At 46.7% G+C, this 23,753-nt stretch overlaps 1 protein-coding gene and 1 pseudogene across 1 annotated transcript; one reads left to right on the top strand and one right to left on the bottom strand.

Annotated features, from left to right (window-relative positions):
* LOC149468162 (uncharacterized) overlaps positions 1 to 23,753 on the top strand; it is a 174,628-nt pseudogene that overhangs the window by 55,191 nt on the left and 95,684 nt on the right.
* Positions 3,148 to 4,342, bottom strand: LOC149468167 (uncharacterized). Its single transcript, XM_089670612.1, has one exon. The coding sequence runs from the start codon at positions 4,333 to 4,335 to the stop codon at positions 3,184 to 3,186; it is 1,152 nt and encodes a 383-aa protein (XP_089526738.1). The 5' UTR covers positions 4,336 to 4,342; the 3' UTR covers positions 3,148 to 3,183.

Genomic DNA, 23,753 nt, shown 5'->3' with positions numbered 1-23,753 from the left:
CATTAATACTTTTGTTCTGGTGAGTGTAGACCAGTCCCAAGGGTGGTTTACCTTTCACGAGTTCATGCACTACTGTCCGTCACGGAGAGACCACACGTGCCATTCATAGGCACTCTCTGAGTTGGTACTCTCACACCAAGGACATTCCATTATTCAGGAATGATTATATGAACTTATTTTAGCACCATTTACAATATTACATCATTGTTGCAATTCTTTGCACTTTTTGGTTTTTACATGCGTTCATTATTGATCACATGCATTTATAGCGCTGCACTTGTCTTTAACATAGAATAGTTACGTGATTAAAGAGAATGAAGATATATCATTATATTGGGAAATTAGAACTATCCAAATTATTTGAGATATAAGTGTGAAAATGTTTAACATTTGAAAATAGAATGTATGACATTCATTAGTAAATGCATTAGTTGTCTGATCATTTTGGAGAAACAGCAAAAAAAAAAAAAAAACAATTCTAATATAGGAGTACTAATTATGTTACATTCTAAGTATTCTCTTTTGCTAACAGAAAAACGCCAACACTATAAAGCCCGCGCTTGTGCACCATCTAGCGAACATATCCGGTATTGCACCTAAAAATGTGCCAGACGCGATTCCACATTTACTAATAGCAAAGTAGACGTTCGTCAATGAGATTGCTAGACGCCGCTCAGAAGACTGACAGGTCCTCATTGATTTCACTGAGTCTGCCTGAATGGTCAGAGTCTGCTGGTAGACTCAAGTCTTAGTAAATCAGGGCCTAAAGGTTTAGTAAAGCAAAGGTTAAGTGGGGAGTAAATATCTGAAATCTTGAACCTGCCTCTGCTCAACAGAGTGTCAACCAATGTGGTTTGAAAAAGAGAAGGCTTGTCAGGAGCTAGTGATTTAACAAAGTTTATTACTTTCATTGCATATATAAAATGGTGTGAGGGCAAGTCCAGGGTCCCTAATGTCCGCAGGATTGGTGGAGGTTTACCGGAGGAAGAGTCAAAGATTGTGGAACAAGTGTAAGGTCCTAAGTGTGCCATTAGCGTAGGCCGCGTATTGTTGTGGATGAGGGAAAGATAGATTACCATGAATAGGGAGGTAGAGGGAAACCCATGGGGACACTCCCAATTTGCATCTGATTTCTCTCCAGGCCACCAAAGTGTCACGTAAAAGAGGGTTGTTTTTTAGGGGAGTTGGAAGCTGGTTTATATTGCCGTGTAAAATAGCAGCTACATTGTGCGGGTTACCATGTCAGATTCTAGCTGGTAGAATAAATAGACGCCTTGGATAGCCAGTCTAGACTGATGTGTAAGAGACATGCAAGGTTATATATGTGAATGTTGGGAAGGCCCGATCCCCCCTCGCTCCTCCGGTATGTGAATGTTGGGAAGGCCAGATCCACCCTCCCTCCACCGGTATGTGAATGTTGGGAAGGCCCGATCCCCCCTCGCTCCTCCGGTATGTGAATGTTGGGAAGGCCCGATCCCCCCTCGCTCCTCCGGTATGTGAATGTTGGGAAGGCCCGATCCCCCCTCGCTCCTCCGGTATGTGAATGTTGGGAAGGCCCGATCCCCCCTCCCTCCACCGGTATGTGAATGTTGGGAAGGCCCGATCCCCCCTCGCTCCTCCGGTATGTGAATGTTGGGAAGGCCCGATCCCCCCTCGCTCCTCGGGAGATAGAGGTTTTGCAAAGCTATGCGTGGATGGTGACCCCTCCAGAGAAATTGTGAGAGAGCTGTGTTTAGTTTGGTTACGTCTCCATGCTGGAGTAGTAGAGGAATGGATTGAAGTGGATAAAGTAGTTTTAGGGAAGTCGCCATTTTAAAAAGATGAGATCTCCCCAGGAGCGTGAGGAGCAGACCTGCACACATGTCTAGCAGAAACCTTTACCCTCCCCCACTTCCCATCTACTTCTCACACGTGGACACTGCTAGCGGACACTTCTACCCTCTACTTCTCACACGTGGACACTGCTAGCAGACACTTCTACCCTCTACTTCTCACACGTGGACACTGCTAGCAGACACCTTTACCCTCCCCCACTTCCGCTCTACTTCTCACAAGTGGACACCGCTGGCAGACACCTTTACCCTCCCCCAATTCCGCTCTACTTCTCACAGGTGGACACCGCTAGCAGACACCTCTACCCTCCCCTACTTTCGCTCTGCTTCTCACACGTGGACACCACTAGCAGACACCTCTACCTTCCCCCACCTCCACTCTACTTCCCACACGTGGACACAGCTAGCAGATACCTCTACTCTCCCCCACCTCCACTCTACTTCTCACACGTAGACACCGCTAGCAGACATCTTTACCCTCCCCCACTTAAGCTCTACTTCTCACACGTGGACACCGCTAGCAGACATCTTTACCCTCCCCCACTTAAGCTCTACTTCTCACACGTGGACACAGCTAGCAGACACCTTTACCCTCCCCCTCTTCCGCTCTACTTCTCACATGTGGACACAGCTAGCAGACACCTCTACCCCACTTTATCCAAGGAGATCCCATTACTCCATCTTCTCTGCAGATTTGACCCAGTCATTATCATCACCTATACTCCAACTGTTGAAGGGCCCCATCTATAGCCGGCAGAAGATGAACTCTCCTTGATCTCCATATACTGTATATCCATCGGTAACTCAGAGATGCTCCCACTTTCCATTAGCCAATCCCTGCTCCTCATCCCTCCACACCCGCCCCATATACAGTCACGGCGTGGCAGTCCCGGGAGTGCAGCTGTAGCTGCGTGAAGCCTGAATGTCCCAGTAGGAGGAGTTCTGCCCGCAGTGTGAGCTGCACTCCTGGAGGACCCTGTTACAGTCTATGCTGCACCACCCCCAGCTTCATGATTGGCCTTCCTCTGCCTCATTGTCTGATATCAATTGTCCATGTATTGCTACATGTTGGGGATTTCTGCTACAAATCTGAACTAGGAATAGAGAAACTTCATACATATCTTTGGTGACCTCTGATCTCCTTATGAACTGTTTCTTCCATGATGAAGATCAGCCATGGAGTATATCTGAGGTGTATATCAGGGTGTGCTTCTTCCCCACATGAGAGCTGGGATGTCCAGCAACATTCATCTAGAAGACATTTCCCGCACTCAAGGTACTAATACACCTCCAGGGTTGCGTGGGACCCCTGATGTACAGGAAGACAGGACTTCAGAGAGGAACATTTCCCTCACTCAGGACAGGAAAGTGGCTTCTCCCCCGTGTGAGATCTCTGATGTCTGGAAAGATGTGACTTCACTGAAAAACATTTCCCGCACTTAGGACAGGAATACGGCTTCTCCCCCGTGTGAGATCTCTGATGTGTGTAAAGATGGGATATCTGTGAAAAATATTTCCCGCACTCAGGACAGGAATACGGCTTCTCCCCCGTGTGAGATCTCTGATGTGTATAAAGATGGGACTTCTGTGAAAAACATTTCCCACACTCAGGACAGGAATACAACTTCTCCCCCGTGTGAGATCTCTGATGTCTGTAAAGACTGGACTTCTCTGAGAAACATTTCTCGCACTCAGTACAGGAATACGGCTTCTCCCCTGTGTGATATCTCTGATGCTTGTGAAAATGGGATTTCAATGAAAAAAAGTTCCCACACTCAGAACAGGAATATGGTTTTTCCCCCGTGTGAGATCTCTGATGTGTGTAAAGATTGGTCTTCTGTGAAAAACATTCCCCACACTCAGGACATGAATACGGCTTCTCTCCTGTATGAGATCTCTGATGTGTGTAAAGAATAGACCTATCTGAAAAACATTTCCCACACTCATGACAGGAATACGGCTTTTCTCCTGTGTGAGATCTTTGATGTGTGTAAAGAGTGGACTTCTCTGAAAAACATTTCCCGCACTCAGGACAGGAATACGGTTTCTCCCCCGTGTGAGATCTCTGATGTGTGTAAAGATTGGACTTCACTGAAAAACATTTCCCGCACTCAGGACAGGAATACGGCTTCTCCCCTGTGTGAGATCTTTTATGCACATTAAGATGGCATTTAAAATTAAATCCCTTCCCGCACTCAGTACAGGAGAACCTCTTCACGGTTGGAAGGCCGGCCTGGTCCCGCACAGTCTGAGGTTCCTCAGGATACGAGGAATCTGATGGTCCATCTACACTGGGTGGTGCCGGATGGACATTGGAGGGAGCCGGGTTTTCTCCTGGACTATACTGTGTGATGTCCTCATCTTCTACTTTCCAGTCTGGAGACAAAGTGAGACAATCCTCGGAGGTTTTCCTCATCTCCCGGCCATGGACTAAAATACAAAGACAAAGAGGATTACTAGACAGGAGCTGATTGGTTCCCCCAAACCAGGACTCCGCCCACATCAGGCAGCTTGGACTCTGAGGAGCTTACAATTCCACCCTCAAGGGAACTAGGAAATGGCTCCTCTGATCTCCTACCAGGTCATTTCTTTATTCATGGACCTTAGTTAGAGAGTGAGGAAACAACCAGAACTGTCTTTTATAGGAGGGACAGTGATGAGGGGATTATAGGACGAGGGTCCCCACCCCCTCTATCACTCATCGCCATCTTCCCAACACAAGAAGTACTGCACTTCCTTATTTAGTCCATGATTTAGTCATGAAGAACAGCGGGGCTGAGCCCCACCAGAGGTCAGAGAGTGAGGATGGGGGGAGAACAACCAAGATGAAGACTGGACTGATCCTGAAGACCACCATCATTGGGGTATTGACTCCTCCCTCATTATCACTTTCTGTTTAAGGGTCCAAAGTTGGAGGATGTTATCACATTATTATCACCATGTAAACGTCTGTGCTCCAATCACATCATCCGATATAAAATGTCCAGCTGGGAGGAAATGGGTGTAACAAAAGAGAATCCATATTATGTGTATATATAGCAGTGGGGGGAGGGGGAAGAGCAGAAGTCAGGACTATGGAATGTACAACATAGAGTATATAGTGCAGGGGTCAGGAGTATGTAATGTACAACATAGAGTATATAGTGCAGGGGTCAGGAGTATGTAATGTACAACATAGAGTATATAGTGCAGGGGTCAGGAGTATGTAATGTACAACATAGAGTATATAGTGCAGGGGTCAGGAGTATGTAATGTGCAACATAGAGTATATAGTGCAGGGGTCAGGAGTATGTAATGTACAACATAGAGTATATAGTGCAGGGGTCAGGAGTGTGGAATGTACAACATAGAGTATATAGTGCAGGGGTCAGGAGTATGTAATGTACAATATAAATGATACAGTGTAAGGGTCAGGCCTCATAATATTGGCATTCAGTATTTAATTGTAATCTAAATGTTTACTGTAGACAAGTTGCAGAGATCCCACACCGCTGCCTCCCATCTCCTGAGACTGCACTCAGTGACTTGGGTCTGAGACACTACAGACATATCCCTCCCCTGGCACAAGTGACAAATACTGGAAGAATTGCTATGTCACCACCATGAGGCATAACATCAAAAGCACATGTCCCAGGTGCCCAGGTCTAGTAACACTTATGGTGAAATGAACATTTTGCTGCCAGCTGAACCCCAGAACCTCCATAAATCCAGTCTAGAGACATAAATTGTGTCTGCAGCACAGAGAAGGAAGATTATCCGAGAGAAATCCAGGAATACAGGACGGGGAACACAGCTCAGGAAAGTGACCAGGGGATTACAGGCTGATATCACCCAGTCCCCGCCCTACTCTGGACCAATCAGTGAGCAGTATGGGTGGAGGAATGGATTTAGTGTTCATGACCCACCTGTGCTGATCTCTGTAGGAGTGTCCTCCTCTATAAATGTCCCCGTTATTCCATCCTCCTCCATAGACTGCTGATCCTCCCTCACATACGCCTCTTCTTCTTCTGCTTTCACCTCAAATTCTATATCGATTGGATCTCCACTCTAAATCAAGGAAATGAGAGAAAATATCATCTGTAAAATGTAAGATTTATGATTGTGACATCACACACAAAATCCACACATTGTCTCCCTTCACAGAAGCAGATCACATGTGATATGTCGGTACATTTCCCCTAAATACCGCATGCCATCCTGAAACTGTCCATTTCCTATCCCGTGTTGCGGTATTGACCACAAACACTGAACACGCTCAGTAAATACCGCATGAACAGGCGTTACATTCACAGAAGGAAATAAAGAATGAAATGCATGCGGTCATTAATTAGTGGTGGAGACATGCGGCATTCAGGAAATGTGTACTGCTTGGTAAAGAGTGGGCGGCCGCTGGCATCCTTAACAACCAGTAAACAACATGGTTGTTAGGGAGCGAGCGGCCGCCGCGTCCTAACCAACCGATAAATCTAAAAAAAGAATTACCGGCAATGAAAAATTAAGAAAATGGCGTGGGGTCCCCCCCTTGGGTCTGGTATGGATTTTGAGGGGGGACCCCTTGCCAAAATGAAAGAAATACATACCAGACCCCTATCTGAGCATGCAGCATGGCAGGTCAGTAAATGGGGGGATGAGAAAGCGACCCCCCCCCCCGAAACATACCAGGCCATGTGCCCTTAACATGGAGTGGATGCTCTGGGGCGGGGGGGCTTTGCTCCTCCAAAGCACCTTGTCCATGTTGATGAGGACAAGGGACTCTTCCCTACAACCCAGGCTAGTGGCTGTGGGGGTTTGCAGGTTGGGGACTTACAAAAAACTTAACAAGGAAGCCCTCAGATCCCTCACTCCATGTGAATGAGTATGGGGTACATGGTACCCCTAATTATTGACCCCAAAAAAGTATTCCGTTAAAAAGACAACAGGCAGTATTTGACAAGTCCTTTATTAAAAAAGCAAAAATAAAGCAAAATGCCCCCCCCGGTGTAGATCCATCATCAATCACGATGCTCGCTGTCACCGCTGACTCGGAAAGAAAAGCTCCGCTCCTAATGAAGACTCCCCTCTGTCTGACAGCTCTGCTGCCTCCTGCCACTAAATATACTAAGGGACGGTGCCACTCAGTGATGTCACTGACCGGGGCATGTTGTATTGGTGACGTCACTGACCGGGGCATGTTGTATTGGTGATGTCACTGACCGGGGCATGTTGTATTGGTGACGTCACTGACCAGGGCATGTTGTATTGGTGACGTCACTGACCGGGGCATATTGTACTGGTGACGTCACTGACCGGGGCATGTTGTATTGGTGACATCACTGACCAGGGCATGTTGTATTGGTGATGTCACTGACCGGGGCATATTGTATTGGTGACGTCACTGACCGGGGCATGTTGTATTGGTGACGTCACTAACCGGGGCATGTTGTATTGGTGACGTCACTGACCGGGGTATGTTGAATTGGTGACATCACAAGAGGGCAAGGCCACCCAGTGACATCACAGGGTTGTAGCGCTCCTTAGTTTATTTAGAAGTGGGAGGCGGCGGAGCTGTCATATGGCAGGAGGGGAGCTTTGTTTTTTCTTTGAGTCAGCAATGACAGCGAGTATCGTGATTGGATCATCGATAAATCTACATCAGGCGGACATTTTTCTTTATTTTTGTTTTGTCAAAAATTTCTTCCAGTGTTTTTTTTACACTACACTGTTTGGTGAATGAATAGGGGTACTATGTACTCTATACTCATTCACATTGTGGGGGGCCGGGATCTTGAGGCCTCCTTGTTAAAGGTGGCTTCTAGATTTTAATCTGTCACATGTTCACCCAGATGCCACACCCACAGCGACTAGCTAACCAAGGTGGGCACGTGCGGCCGTGACTTGGGGTAAGAGGAAGTAAGGGGAACTTACCTGTGAATGTATCTATGTATATAAGATCGTCCGTGACATACTTTCACAGCCCATACTACCTCTTGGCCACCACCGGGGGGAGACTTTACTCCAATCCAGATGGCTGACCACACACTGGCAGATACAAATCTTACATACAATCTGATGCACTAACTATTGTTGAGGAGCAGCCTAGCAATCACACACCCTTCTAGGATTCCTCCATCTATCCTACAAGCCAGAACCCCGATGTTAATCACTCTTCCACTGTCCACACACCCCCACACCAGACACACCACAAACGGTAGCTGGCCACCACCTAACAGTTTATCCACAGAACGGTCTGCTGGGACACCCCACACACACAGATCTCCGTCTGGCAGATCTGTTACCTTTTACAATCTGCACGCAATTTGCAAACACACAGAGCAATTGCATATAGATTGGCAATGAGCTTGTACGAGTGTATAAAGACACTAAAATACAATACAATCTAATCTCTCCAATCTGATCTCTCCAATCTGATCTCTCCGGAGATATGAGCCCGAGCTTAAATACACAGAAGTCACTTATTAATTTTAAGATTTAATATCCCGAAAGTGGGCATTGCATAAAATATGTACAAAGTATAAAGAGTTACAGAAGATACATAAAATACAAGAAGACACACATATTCACTATAAAATAAAAAGGGAATAAAAAGCAGAAAATTAAACTTTTACCAAGATTTATTCTGTGACTGGAGCAAGTCAGAGAAAGTCCACAATCCGTCAGTCAATAGGACGCGCTCCATACTAATCACACTGTCCCAATGTACGGGTCCTCAATTTATGGGGATATGGACGTGGGCTGGACATGAGTTCTTGGCCAATCGACTCTGAGGGGTGTTCCTGTACCCGCCCACAGGCTGTTCTGGGTGCTGAACTGCCCAAAGTCAATTGGACCAAGACCGGTTTGAATCACCAAGTCGGGGATCGAATTTCCAACACCAGTGCATCGGTCCGATCGCGACAATACCAATCACTGTTCCGCTATCCCACTCCAGCACCACATAACCATTTTCTGCATTTTTCTGGAATTCTACATAGTCCACAAATATAGTTTTTATATGCCGATGCAGCCTACACAGTGTCCCATCAGAAGGAAGTATTGTCATCTCTCTGCAACTAATATTTTAGCTTTTATGAGGGATGAAACATATTCCTTTGATCTATGTATGTACTTTTAGTGCTCCCTAGACAGATTGGAGCCCCCCTGGTGTCATGAAGCCGAAACATCTGCGTTTCTCTTTTAAGCTTCAGGAAGATGGCAGAGTCTGATTACGTATAGGTGACAAAATCTTATAAGCACCCAGGTGCCACTTCCAGAGGAAGCTAGGTCCCTTCAGATGCTAATTGGTGACCATCTGTCTCTGAATACCTTATTTCTTTAATGACAAGGAATGAACTAAATTTACGATTACATATTGCTACAGGTCACATTTCAGCTACTCAAATCTGTACATTTCAGTCACACAATAAGCCCCCCACCCACATCCTCCCACAACCACTGGCCAGGGTTGTGGCGATGGGACCCTTGTCCCCATCGACATGGAGACAAGGTGCTTTTGGGGGGTCCCCTGCCCCAAAGTAACCACCCCATGTTGAGGGTGTGTTACCTGGTATGGTTCAGGAGAAAGGTAAGCACTCACTAAGGGTCTGGTATTGATTTTGCAGGGGAACCCACGCCATTTTTTAAATTATTTTGGCACCAGGGTTTCCCTAAAAATCAGACCTGTCACAGCTGTCAATATTCGCCTCTTGTTTACTGGTTGTTGAGGACACTGGCGGCTGCCCTCTCCTTAACAACAAGCTATTTACAAGTGTTGCTAAGGACACCAGTGGTAAATTACCCACAGGATTCACTACTAAAAAACAGCATGCAGCATCTTACTACATACTGGGATACAGGAAGATACCGCTTTGTGGTTGGAGCCCATAGTCTCTACAAGTCCATGTTCTAGATTCTCCATCCCACCAACCTTGTAATAGTGAGGGATGGTGTGACCTTCCTGTGTGGAATCCTGGGAATACAGAGGACGGGGACATCTCTCTGGGGGGTTCCTGGTATTAGGTGGCTCCATCATATCCTTGTGTCCTTCTGAAAACTCCTCCATCACTCCATACTCCTCATCCTCCTCTTTATACTCTTCTTTAACATCAATATTATCATCCCCGAGGATTCCACTCTGAAAGATATAATAAAACATTCATTGTAACAAACATGCTGTGTATAAATCACAACTACCAATAATTGTCATCATCTACCTGATGATGGTGAGGGATGGTGTGACCTTCCTGTGTGGAATCCCGGGAATACAGAAGACGGGGACATCTCTCTGGTGGGTTCCCATGACTGGATCCATCTGTAGGAAACACACACACTGACTGAATCCATTGTTTCTATGTGTTTATCAGATGATGGGGGATCTAGGTGGATCCTCCGTACTGCTCTCTCCTTTACAATAAAGTCTCCTCTTACCCGGTGATGTGAGGGGCGGCTGATTGTCCATCATGACGTCCTTGTAGAGATCCTTGTGTCCTTCTAAATACTCCCACTCCTCCATGGAGAAATAGACAGTGACACCCTGACACCTTATAGGAACCTGACACACACAATGATACAGTCACCATCCAGACACATCCCTTGTCTGTTACTGGAGAATGTCCCAGAATTCCCGGCACCGCTCACCTCTCCTGTCAGCAGCTCAGTGATCTCTCTGGTGACTTCTAGAATCTTCTTCTTCTTTCTCTCTTCTATCAGGGAGGGAGGTGGAGGCAATGTGATGTCATATGATCTCCAGACTTCACAGGAGGAAAACTCTACATCTGAACACAAATAGTCACATCAAATGATATTCCCAGAATCCTCCTCACCTCTCCATTCAGGTCTCCATTTTATTAAAGCCCCACTTCAGGCTGAGGTATAATTCCCCCCCACAGGACCCCCACATAACTCAGGGTAAAGCTTGGTGTAAGCAGTTCTGATGTCATTACATATAACAGGACAAACAGTCCCACTGTGTTAGTGAGAATAACAAGTACCTGCTGACATCCTAAGAACATAAAAAACTAGAAAAGCTACAATTTCTGGGGAAATTGTGTGAAGTGTTCTTGCCTCCACCAGTAGTCTACAACTAGAGGGGGTGGAGTAACTGGGTGGAGTGGGCGGAGTAACTGTTGTGTGGTTGGAATGGCTGGAGTAACTGTGAAAAATCATGTCCTGAATTTTCAGCTCCCACTCTAGTTTTGAACATTCCGCCATTCATTCCTATGGGACCAATTTCACCACAAATACGGAGATATTTTGTGAACCGTTCGGCAAAACGTTCCACAAAGTAATAGCTCACCAATCGGGAACAATCCGCACGTTCGGTATATTACTGTCTATGTAGTGTAACAACTGTGGGAGGAGTTAGGGGGGTAAATTTGGCTATAATAATAAGAATATATATGTGAGATAACAGGAAGTGGTCGCCCTGCAAGAACACTTAAAAAGCCAGATGGAGGGACTTTGGGAGGAGGAGCTGTGAGGTAAGTATGATGTCATAGGATTATCTGACTCTGGATGGAGGGACATTGGGAGGAGGAGCTGTGAGGTCAGTGTGATGTCATAGGATTCTCTGACTCTGGATGGAGGGACATTGGGAGGAGGAGCTGTGAGGTCAGTGTGATGTCATAGGATTCTCTGACTCCGGATGGAGGGACATTGGGAGGAGCTTTGAGGCCAGTGTGATGTTATGGGATTTTCTGACTCCGGATGGAGGGACATTTGGATGGGGAGATTTGAGGGGTCCTCTATATGAGGCTCTCATGCAAACCAAATCCTTGTTCCTGGGTGCGTCCTACCTCTCCTAAACTGAAGAGTGAACTTTGACCTTTACCATCCAGAAATCTGTCCGGAATCTGTGGAAGTAAGCTGTCATGTGATCAGGTGACGTGCGGAGGAACGGAGTGTAAATAGCAGACAATTGTCTCCAGAGCTCCCTGTGACGGAAGCGTAGGCAGGACAGAACACACAAAGAAGATGGGGAACACACAAAAACTTTACTGAACTCTGAAAGACACTCAATCCGGACAGTTCATGGCACTCCGCAACATGTGGCTCATAGGGACACCCACGGTAAGCGGGCTCACAGGGAATCAACGGGAACTTGGCTGTGGCATTTGGCCTCAACACAGCTCCTACACAACGTACTAGGGATAACAGCTCACGGGGACTCAATGGGATTCCAGCTGTGGAATCTGGCCTAGCACAGCACCCACCCAGCTTTCTAGGGACATCGGGCTCACGGGGACTCAACAGGACTCTAGTTGTGGAGTTTGGCCTAGCACAGCTCCCACCCAGCTTTTTAGGGACATTGGGCTCACGGGGACTCATCGGGACTCTAGTTGTGGAGTTTGGCCTAGCACAGCTCCCACCCAGCTTTCTAGGGACATCAGGCTCACGGGGACTCATCGGGACTCTAGTTGTGGAGTTTGGCCTAGCACAGCTCCCACCCAGCTTTCTAGGGACATCGGGCTCACGGGGACTCAACGGGTAGCGATGGCTCAAGCACTCAGGGGCATCACAGGTAGCTATACTCTGGGCACACCACGGGGCGGTTCAAGTAAGGGTAGTCTCGACGTGCAATAGGGCAGTTCATGACACGAGTAGTCGGTGTGCACACCAGAGGGGTCACTACACAGAAAATCAATCCAAGGAAACAACAGGCAGGACGAGGAATAGCAAAAAGGAGCTGAGAGACAAATGAGAATATTGCTCAGCCAATGGGAGATGATCTCAGCATGACATCCATCATGAAGGAGATGAGGGGGAGGGAAGGAAGTCACTGAAGGTGACCATAGATCCATGGAAATTCAGCTGGTTCAGCAGGGATCGCTCACATTTCCATCCATGTGTGGCCACTGCCGGATAAAAGCCACTCCCCCAGCGGCTGCAGCCAATAGCTTCAGTGCTGATCTGTGTATTCTGAGAGCGGAGGAGTCCCCCCATTGTCAGAATACAAGAGTGCAGTGGGGAGGATTCCCCCATCCACCTCCAATGTGTGGATGGGGGAATCACTTCAGTTTTTATGGTCATCCCGCTGGCTGAACGATAAAACTGAACCATGTATGCCAGCTTTGGGAACAAATATATTATCATCAACTCCTCCCCCTGAAGGGGTTCATCTGGGTTCCCACACTATATATTATTATTATTATACAGGATTTATGGCGCCAACAGTTTTACAATATAACGGGAGACAATACAGCAACAATACAGTTCAATACAAGAGGCTTAGGAGGGCTCTGATCCTGGGAGCTTACAATCTAGGAGGGAGGGGCTAGTGGTACAAAAGGTAGTAACTGTGGGGGATGGACTGGGAGCTAGAGAGTAGAAGGTCTTGTGAGAAGCAGAGAGTACGGTTTGGGTGATATTTAGAGACAAGAGAGTTATAAATGGCTTTATATGTTATTGTTAATGTTTTGAATTTTTTCTGTTGGGCAATGGGAAGCCAGTGGATGGATTGGCAGAGAGGGGTGGAGGACACTGAATGGAGGCCAGTGAAGGGATTGGCAGAGAGGGGTGGAGGACACTGAATGGAGGCCAGTGGAGGGATTGGCAGAGAGGGGTGGAGGACACTGAATGGAGGCCAGTGGAGGGATTGGCAGAGAGGGGTGGAGGACACTGAATGGAGGCCAGTGAAGGAATTGGCAGAGAGGGGAGGAGGACACTGAATGGAGGCCAGTGGAGGGATTGGCAGAGAGGGGTGGAGGACAATGAATGGAGGCCAGTGGAGGGATTGGCAGAGAGGGATGGAGACCAGTGGAGGGATTGGCAGAGAGGGGTGGAAGACACTGAATGGAGGCCAGTGGAGGGATTGGCAGATACAGAACAGTTAGTAAGGTGGATGAGTCTGGCAGCAGCATTCATGATAGACTGAAGAGGGGATAGCCTGCAATGAGGTCAGCCAATGAGGAGGGAGTTGCAATAGTCAAGGCGAGATATAACAAGGGAGTGAATAAGTTGCTTAGTGGTTTCCGAGGTTAGGAACGGCCGTATCTTGGAGATGTTGCGGAGGTGAAGTCTACAAGATTAGGACAGTGATTGGATTTGGGGGTGAAAGGACAGATGGGAGTCCAGGATTACACCTAGTACCCTGGCATGAGGGGAGGGACTGATGGTTGTATTATTGATCTTGATGGAGAAGTCAGGGGAGGGGGCACGGGCTGGGGGGAATACTAAGAGCTCAGTTTTGGAAAGATTGAGTTTGAGGAAGTGGAGGGACATCCATGCCGATATGTCACTTAGTAGGATAGTAATATATATGTGTGTATCATCATCTGCTGAAGATAAAAGACATCACAGTGACTATGGAGGAAGAGGACGGACATGACTATGGAGGAAGAGGAAAGCCGTGACTATGGAGGAAGAGGACGGACGTGACGGGGGGTTACTGGGTGTAAATAGAACATAACATCTTATTACCTCCTCTGCTGCCACTTCCATCAACATCTCCCATCTACTTCCTGTCTGCACCTGACATCACTTCCTTTCTGTCTTCCATAGAGACTTCCTGTCTGGGTAGAAGTGAGATCCCCACCTTGTGGAGCTCAGAGGAACTGCAGCCCCAAGAAGGGTCTGGTAGTGTGACCCCGGCCTTGTGCTGGGTGTGTATGGACTGTAGATCCTTATAGAGGGGTCACCTCCACTCCCACCAAGGGGGACAGAAATATATGACTGCTCGGGGGAGAACAATTTTGGCCCCTTTGATTTTGCAGTAAAATGTAATTGCAGATTTAGTCCTGTCACACATCTGTTATATGGATACAAGGAACTCCAGTTGAGAAATGGCCCCGATCCTCATATTAGATCAGATTTTTTTCTTTTGAAGGGCATCAGACTTCATGATTGACATTGATGTACAGCATAGGACATTTTTTTAAATTTTGTTTCTTACAATTTACATTTTTGTGAATAAATACAGGTATATGTAAGAGGAAGAGACCCTTGTCCTTGTCACTCCCCCGGAAAGTTACCCCTCCATGTTGAAGTCATGTCACCTGGTATGGTTCAAGAGGCAGGAAATACACCCCCTCCCCACCCTTTTCCTGGCCTGGCCAGCATGCTCAGATAAGGGTCTTGTATGGAATGTTGGCAGGACCTTCTGGAACATATCTCAGATACTCTCTGTAAGGTGACCATAGACATGGAGGACACCAGCAATGGTTGGGATGTAACATCCCCTGTAAAGGTGGCATGATATGACAGATATTCCTGGAATTCAATGTTCAGTATTACAGATACAGTGTTCTCTTCATTTAGTGGTCAGTAGAAGACAAATGGTTCCAATATAAAAATCGGAATAGTTGGCTCTGGAGTGTGAAGATTGGAGGAATGAACACCTAGATGGCAATAATGATCTGACATCCCTGTAGACATAGATACGGATGAATGATCTGTCACCTCACTGAGCGTCAAAGGAAATATTTTAATGCACTGACTACGACCCCAGTGGGGAGAAGAGATTTGTGCACATTGGGCTCTCCACTGGCTGCAAAGGCTTGTCCTTCTTATATAAAATGGTATGTGTCAGGAGTACAGAATCCCAGAGGGGCCCCAACATGGTTCTATGGGGTCTGCTCATGACAGCCATGCTGTGAATGAATATGTTGTGATCAGACTGAAGCAATGGTGTTGGAAATCACATCGCCAACCCAGACACCAGAAACAGTGGGTCCATGTAGCCCATGGCACCTTCAGAAGACAGAACCAACCCCAGGGCTGAGGAGGGAACACCCCCCAGAGGTGATTGGACAGGGTTAGAGCCCACATATTATCTCTATAAATTAGGAAGCATGAGATATGGACTTGGTCTCCTGTGTTCTCATCTGTGACTATACTGTCTACAAGAAGATGAAGAGTCTCACTCCGTAATCAGCCCATTCTTCATATTTTATTCTGTGTTTCACCCCAGTGGGCTCATTCACAAGGATAGAGTGGCCCCAACCCTACTCTATGTGAGCGAGCCCTTTTGGGGTGAAACATATTTTGGGAGTTTGGTTTTTCAGGAGGAGATCATGTGTATGGAGTTATGTCGTCATGAGCAGAAAGAAATATTAAGAGGGAGATAATTACAATTATTAATTGCAGAGTGCAGCTCTTCATCTTTTTGTTCCTATTCATAATTTCATGTTGGAGAGGAGACGGGGTACAAGTGCTATCACCTGGATGGTCCATTAGGAGGTGCAGGGTGGGAGCGATGCCGTGGATTTGGATTCTTTCTATATGGTCTTCACTCATCACCTGTGATCTAGGAATCCCTCATATACCAGGCTACCAGATGGTACGGCAAGGGAAATGTACCCAGCCCAAAGGCTGAGCGGAAAAGACCAGCAGCTGTTCATTGCAATGTGAACCAAACCTTAGAATTTTGGAACCTTTCCCCTCCTTACTTCATGTTTCATGTTTTTTCTTTGATTCTACACGAGTCCTTGGATCTCCAGATAGTCAAGCCCTGCTGTTACAAAGCCTGATTTTTCCAGCCTTATGGTGTCAGTGGGCATACTGGATTGACTATTGCAGCCAAAAGGGTTTTGAGAGACAGAAGTATCGAGGCCTTTTGTTGTTTCTGCTCTTTTGAAGGCTAGGAATTCTAAATTAGGGAGACTTCCTGCAGGTCTTTACAATCATATTTTGTGTTTTGTTGACCTAAGAGGTTTCCTCCTTGTTTTGGTCCGTGTCTTGGTTTCCTTCTTGGGGTGGGGGGTGAATGTGTGCCTGGCCTTGTGTATAACCAAGAGTCAGATTTCAGCCTTGGCAGTCTCTTCTATCAGGGGCTGATTGCATTACACTTTCTAGTTGCATGCGTTGGTACTAGATGTCATGCATGTTGTTCCTCCGGTCAGCCTGTCATTGTTTCTATGGGATCTCTTTCTGTTTTTACAGAATTCTCTGTTTGAGCCCATTCAGGACTTTCTTTTTGTATCCTTTGTTCTTTCACAAAGATGGCTTTTTTACCTTAGATTTTTATTTATTATTTTTTTTAACCTAAAGGGGTTTCAACCTTTTCATCTCAGCCGGGACAGCGTATTACCTCCCTTTACCCTCATCTCAGCCGGGACAGCGTATTACCTCCCTTTACCCTCATCTCAGCCGGGACAGCGTATTACCTTCCTTTACCCTCATCTCAGCCGGGACAGTGTATTACCTTCCTTTACCCTCATCTCAGCCAGGACAGCGTATTACCTCCCTTTACCCTCATCTCAGCCGGGACAGTGTATTACCTTCCTTTACCCTCATCTCAGCCGGGACAGCGTATTACCTTCCTTTACCCCCATCTCAGCCGGGACAGAGTATTACCTTCCTTTACCCTCATCTCAGCCGGGACGGCGTATTACCTTCCTTTATCCTCATCTCAGCTGGGACAGGGTATTACCTCCCTTTACCCTCATCTCAGCCGGGACAGCGTATTACCTTCCTTTATCCTCATCTCAGCCGGGACAGCGTATTACCTTCCTTTACCCTCATCTCAGCCGGGACAGCGTATTACCTTCCTTTACCCTCATCTCAGCCGGGACGGCGTATTACCTTCCTTTACCCTCATCTCAGCCGGGACAGCGTATTACCTCCCTTTACGCTCATCTCAGCCGGGACAGCGTATTACCTTCCTTTACCCTCAGCCGGGACGGCGTATTGCCTCCCTTTACCCCCATCTCAGCCGGGACAGCGTATTACCTCCCTTTACCCTCATCTCAGCCGGGACAGCGTATTACCTCCCTTTACCCTCATCTCAGCCAGGACAGTGTATTACCTCCCTTTGTCCTCATCTCAGCCGGGACAGCGTATTACCTTCCTTTACCCTCATCTCAGCCGGGACAGCGTATTACCTCCCTTTGCCCTCAGGCTCAGTAACTGGGGGAATAGGTTTTTATCACGTTGGGTATTTGTTTGTCTATCAGGTTACCTGTAGTTGACAATCACAATTTGGCAACAGGATTTCTCTTTGTGGCTCCTGAGGACCGAATAGAAGGATCCCGCAGCTTCCATGTCTACGTTTATTCCCTGAATTTGTCGGCTTGTTGCTCCAGTTTCCAGTATGAAAGGACAGGTTCCCCCTTTATAAGGGATGACACTACCTACCTTCAGTGTATCATGTTGGTGAAGCCTCTACCTGGTCTTCGGTGCACTCTTTATGATGTTACCAGGTGGATGTTAGAGTCACTAAGGACTCTTCCCTTTGGACACATTGGTTTTTGCAGGCTGCTGCATGAGGTTCTTTCCTATTTCTGGTTGTTTTTGGGACCTGTTGGCTTGTTGTCCTCCCCTCATGTTCTAGGTGGGACATCCCTGTTAGTAAGGAATGTAAAAGATGTTCTGTGTCCTGTGATGTGCGACAAAGAAAATGACATTTTTTGGTTTACCTGTAAAATCCATTTCTTGGAGTCCCTCAGGAATCCCAGAGATCCGTCCCCTCCTGTTATGGGCTATGGCTTGTTGCAAACCTTTCCAATGTCGGAGATATGCTCTACAAGGGGACGTCCTGTCTATTGTTGGCCAATGTCCGATCACCTGTAGGTGGGCATAACAATGTTAGGAAGGATTTATAAAGATGCTTCGTGTCCTGTGATGTATTCCAAGAAATGGATTTTACAGATCATTGATGCCATTTGTTACTAAGAGACAGGAATTGTTCATTGCTGAAGGAGCCCCTAGAAACCTTTGGAGGACCCCTGGCTGAGAAAGGCTGGACTAGGCAGTCATATATTTCTGTCCCCCTTGGTGGGAGTGGAGGTGACCCCTCTATAAGGATCTACAGTCCATACACACCCAGCACAAGGCCGGGGTCACACTACCAGATGCTTCTCGGGGCTGCAGTTCCTCTGAGCTCCACAAGGTGGGGATCTCACTTCTACCCAGACAGGAAGTCTCTATGGAAGACAGATAGGAAGTGATGTCAGGTACAGACAGGAAGTGATGTCAGGCACAGACAGGAAGTAGAGAGGAGACATTGCTGGAAGTGGAAGCAGAGGAGGTAATAAGATGTTATGTTCTATTTACACCCAGTAACCCCCCGTCATATCCATCCTCTTTCTCCATAGTCATGTCCGTCCTCTTCCTCCATAGTCACATCTGTCCTCTTCCTCCATAGTCACTGTGATGTCTTTTATCTCCAGCAGATGATGATACACACATATATAGTGTGGGAACCCAGATTAACCCCTTCAGGGGCAGAACATTCCCCACTTCCGGGGCCGGAACATTCTCCTCATTGTGGAGAGGTGTCACCTTCTCACCTCATCAGTCTATACTAATGGATTTTATGACTTTGATTAGTGGCGGGGGATGGGGGGATATTTAGGGGGATTGGAATATCTATGTCTTTGTTTCATAAGATCCAAATAGGAAGAAAGAGAGAAAAATGTCATTTGTAGTAAATGTCCTGAAAGCATATTTCTCCATAATGATCCCAGTCTCAGATATTCATTCTAAAATGTGATCAGTAAAGGCTATGGAGGTTATGGAGATTCCTATGACATCACACTGACCTCACAGCTCCTCCCCCCAATGTCCCTCCATCCAGAGTCAGAGAATCCTATGACATCACACTGACCTCACAGCTCCTCCTCCCAATGTCCCTCCATCCAGAGTCAGAGAATCCTATGACATCACACTGACCTCACAGCTCCTCCTCCCAATGTCCCTCCATCCAGAGTCAGAGAATCCTATGACATCACACTGACCTCACAGCTCCTCCCCCAATGTCCCTCCATCCAGAGTCAGAGAATCCTATGACATCACACTGACCTCACAGCTCCTCCTCCCAATGTCCCTCCATCCAGTTCTTTCTTCTTTTAACCCATGCTCTTAGGATGTGGGTGGACACTTTGCATCCTCACAACCAAAGTAGAACTGTTGATCCTTCATTCTATGTAATAATGTCGGAGTTCATATACCAAGTCCTGAAGTGGGGCTTCAATAAAACACAGACCTGAATGGAGAGGTGAGGAGGATTCTGGGAATATCATTTGATGTGACTCTTTGTGTTCAGATGTAGAGTTTTCCTCCTGTGAAGTCTGGAGATCATATGACATCACATTGCCTCCACCTCCCTTCCTGATAGAAGAGAGAAAGAAGAAGAAGATTCTAGAAGTCACCAGAGAGATCACTGAGCTGCTGACAGGAGAGGTGAGCGGTGCCGGGAATTCTGGGACATTCTCCAGTAACAGACAAGGGATGTGTCTGGATGGTGACTGTATCATTGTGTGTGTCAGGTTCCTATAAGGTGTCAGGGTGTCACTGTCTATTTCTCCATGGAGGAGTGGGAGTATTTAGAAGGACACAAGGATCTCTACAAGGACGTCATGATGGACAATCAGCCGCCCCTCACATCACCGGGTAAGAGGAGACTTTATTGTAAAGGAGAGAGCAGTACGGAGGATCCACCTAGATCCCCCATCATCTGATAAACACATAGAAACAATGGATTCAGTCAGTGTGTGTGTTTCCTACAGATGGATCCAGTCATGGGAACCCACCAGAGAGATGTCCCCGTCCTCTGTATTCCCGGGATTCCACACAGGAAGGTCACACCATCCCTCACCATCATCAGGTAGATGAGGAACAATCACTGATAGTATCATTAGGATCTGTACATTATCTGCATTGTTACCATTGATGGCATTTTTATTATATATTCAGAGTGGAAACCTGAGAGATCCTAAAGTTGAGGTTAAAGAAGAGATAAAAGAGGAGGAGGATGAGGATGGGGGGATGGAGGAGTCAGAGCTTCTAAAGGAACACAAAGATCTGTACCAGGACACCATGGTGGAGTCATCCAGCTACAGGAACCCACCAGAGAGATGTCCCCGTCCTCTGTATTCCCGGGATTCCACACAGGAAGATCACACCATCCCTCACTGTTACAAGGTTGGTGGGATGAAGCATCCAGAGCATGGACTCATGGAGATGATGTGTGGATTTTTTTATGTGATGTAACAATATTAACGCTTATGTCTTACAGATGATATTTTCTTTTCTTCACTTGGTTTAGGGTGAAGATCTGATAGATATAAAAGTTGAGGTGAAAGCAGAAGAAGAAGAGGCGTATGTGAGGGATGATCAGCAGTCTATGGAGGAGGATGGAATAACGGGGACATTTATAGAGGAGGACACTCCTACAGAGATCAGCACAGGTGGGTCATGAACACTAAATCCATTCCTCCACCCATACTGCTCACTGATTGGTCCAGAGTAGGGCGGGGACTGGGTGATATCAGCCTGTAATCCCCTGGTCACTTTCCTGAGCTGTGTTCCCCGTCCTGTATTCCTGGATTTCTCTCGGATAATCTTCCTTCTCTGTGCTGCAGACACAATTTATGTATCTAGACTGGATTTATGGAGGTTCTGGGGTTCAGCTGGCAGAAAAATGTTCATTTTCACCATAGACATTACTAGACCTAGGCACCTGGGGTGTGTGTCTTGTATCTTCTTCCCCGGGTCTAGTAAGATCTCTGACAGAACATTTCTCCCAGGGTTCCTTGCTCTGTGGTCTGCTGACTGTGCCGGGTGGAGGGATATGTCTGTATAGTCTCAGCCCCAAGTCACTGAGTGCAGTCTCAGGAGATGGGAGGCAGCGGTGTGGGATCTCTGCAACTTGTCTACAGTAAACAGATACAGTCCACAGATAACTGAATACCAATATTATGAGTCCTAACCCTTACACTGTATAATTTATATTGTACATTACATACTCCTGACTTCTGCTCTGCCCCCCTCCCCCCACTGCTATAATTACACATAATATGGATTCTCATTGTTACACCCATTTCCTACCAGCTGGACATTTTATATCAGATGATGTGATTGGAGCACAGACTTTTAATGAGGGTGGAGTCAATACCCCAATGATGGTGGTCTTAAGGATCAGTCCAGTCTTCATCTTGGTTGTTCTCCCCCCATCCTCACTCTCTGACCTCTGGTGGGGCTCAGCCCCGCTGTTCTTCATGACTAAATCATGGACTAAATAAGGAAGTGCAGTACTTCTTGTGTTGGGAAGATGGCGATGAGTGATAGAGGGGGTGGGGACCCTCGTCCTATAATCCCCTCATCACTGTCCCTCTTATAAAAGACAGTTCTGGTTGTTTCCTCACTCTCTGACTAAGGTCCATGAATAAAGAAATGACCTGGTAGGAGATCAGAGGAGCCATTTCCTAGTTCCCTTGAGGGTGGAATTGTAAGCTCCTCAGAGACCAAGCTGCCTGATGTGGGCGGAGTCCTGGTTTGGGGGAACCAATCAGCTCCTGTCTAGTAATCCTCTTTGTCTTTGTATTTTAGTCCATGGCCGGGAGATGAGGAAAACCTCCGAGGATTGTCTCACTTTGTCTCCAGACTGGAAAGTAGAAGATGAGGACATCACACAGTATAGTCCAGGAGAAAACCCGGCTCCCTCCAATGTCCATCCGGCACCACCCAGTGTAGATGGACCATCGGATTCCTCGTATCATGAGGAACCTCAGACTGTGCAGGACCGGGCCGGCCTTCCAACAGGGAAGAGCTTCTCCTGTACTGAGTGCGGAAAATGTTTCAATTCTAACTCTGAACTTAATGTGCATAGAAGATCTCACACAGGTGAAAAACCGTATTCCTGTCCTGAGTGTGGGAAAGGTTTTTCACAAAAGTCTAATCTTCAAACACATCAGAGGCTTCACACAGGTGAGAAGCCATATTCCTGTCTTGAGTGCGGGAAATGTTTTTCAGCAAAGTCACACCTTTACAGACATCAGAGATCTCACATGGGTGACAAGCTGTATTCCTGTGCTGAATGTGGGCAATGTTTCTCAAACAAGTCTTCTCAATTTAGACATCTGAGAATACACACAGGTGAGAAGCTGTATTCCTGTACTGAGTGTGGGAAATGTTTTTTTAAAAAATCAGAACTTGTTATACATGAGAGATCTCATACAGGGGAAAAGCCGTATTTCTGTTCTGAGTGCGGGAAATGTTTTTCAAAGAACTCCAATCTTTACAGACATCAGAGATCTCACACAGGGGAGAAGGTATATTACTGTTCGGAGTGTGGGAAATGTTTTTCAGATAAATCCAGTCTTTATAATCATCAGAGATCTCACACAGGTGAGAAGCCATATTCCTGTTCAGAGTGTGGGAAATGTTTTGTTCAAAAATCTGCTCTTGTCAAACACCAGAGGTCTCACACAGGGGAAAAGCCTTACTCCTGTCCTGAGTGTGGGAAATGTTTTTCAGACAAGTCCAATCTTTACAAACATCAGAGATCTCACGTGGGGGAGAAGCCACTTTCCTGTCCTGAGTGAGGGAAATGTTCCTCACTGAAGTCCTGTCTTCCTGTACATCAGGGATCCCACACAACCCTGGAGGTGTATTAGTGCCTTGAGTGCGGGAAATGTCTTCTAGATGAATGTTGCTGGACATCCCAGCTCTCATGTGGGGAAGAAGCACACCCTGATATATACCTCAGATATACTCCATGGCTGATCTTCATCATGGAAGAAACAGTCCATAAGGAGGTCAGAGGTCCCCAAAGACATGGATGAAGTGTGGGACCGGGTTGGCCATTGATGGCAGAAGAATAAAAATGGAGTCCTGACCTGTCATTGGCTGAGTACAATTTGTGGTGGGAGATTTCACAAGAACTTAGAGGTCGATTTTTAATATTGTGTTTATTAAATGTGACCAGAATTCACCCCTCTGTGACAAATGTCAGTCCAATTCACAGAGATTTCCTCTGATCATCAGATCCATCTAGTGGCTTTCCTTATGAAGGTATTTCAGGAAAATACAGCATTATCACCACTAGATGGAGCTGGCCATCATAGGAAATCACTGTGTTAATGATCGGCTTCTCACCTGGACACTGCATATAATAGGCCAGGTGGGACAAGCTCTGTCCTGTGTGGATGTACCCATATGTCTCTCAGAACATGGGGGAGCACAGACACGTGGCCGTGCTGTGCTGTACTCCCAGGGTGTCTGTGTCCC

This window comes from Staurois parvus, unplaced genomic scaffold (genome assembly GCF_062004578.1).
Source record: "Staurois parvus isolate SC_StPar_1 unplaced genomic scaffold, SC_StPar_1.0 ptg000092l, whole genome shotgun sequence".
Classification (NCBI taxonomy): Eukaryota; Metazoa; Chordata; class Amphibia; order Anura; family Ranidae; genus Staurois; species Staurois parvus.
The sequence above is the reverse complement of the archived record's forward strand: the minus strand, read 5'-3'. Positions and strand labels throughout refer to the sequence as shown.

What these genes read in the sequence shown, in the direction of transcription:
- LOC149468167 (XM_089670612.1), bottom strand. Translation starts at nt 4,335, where the DNA reads ATGTGGGCGGAGTCCTGGTTTGGGGGAACCAATCAGCTCCTGTCTAGT.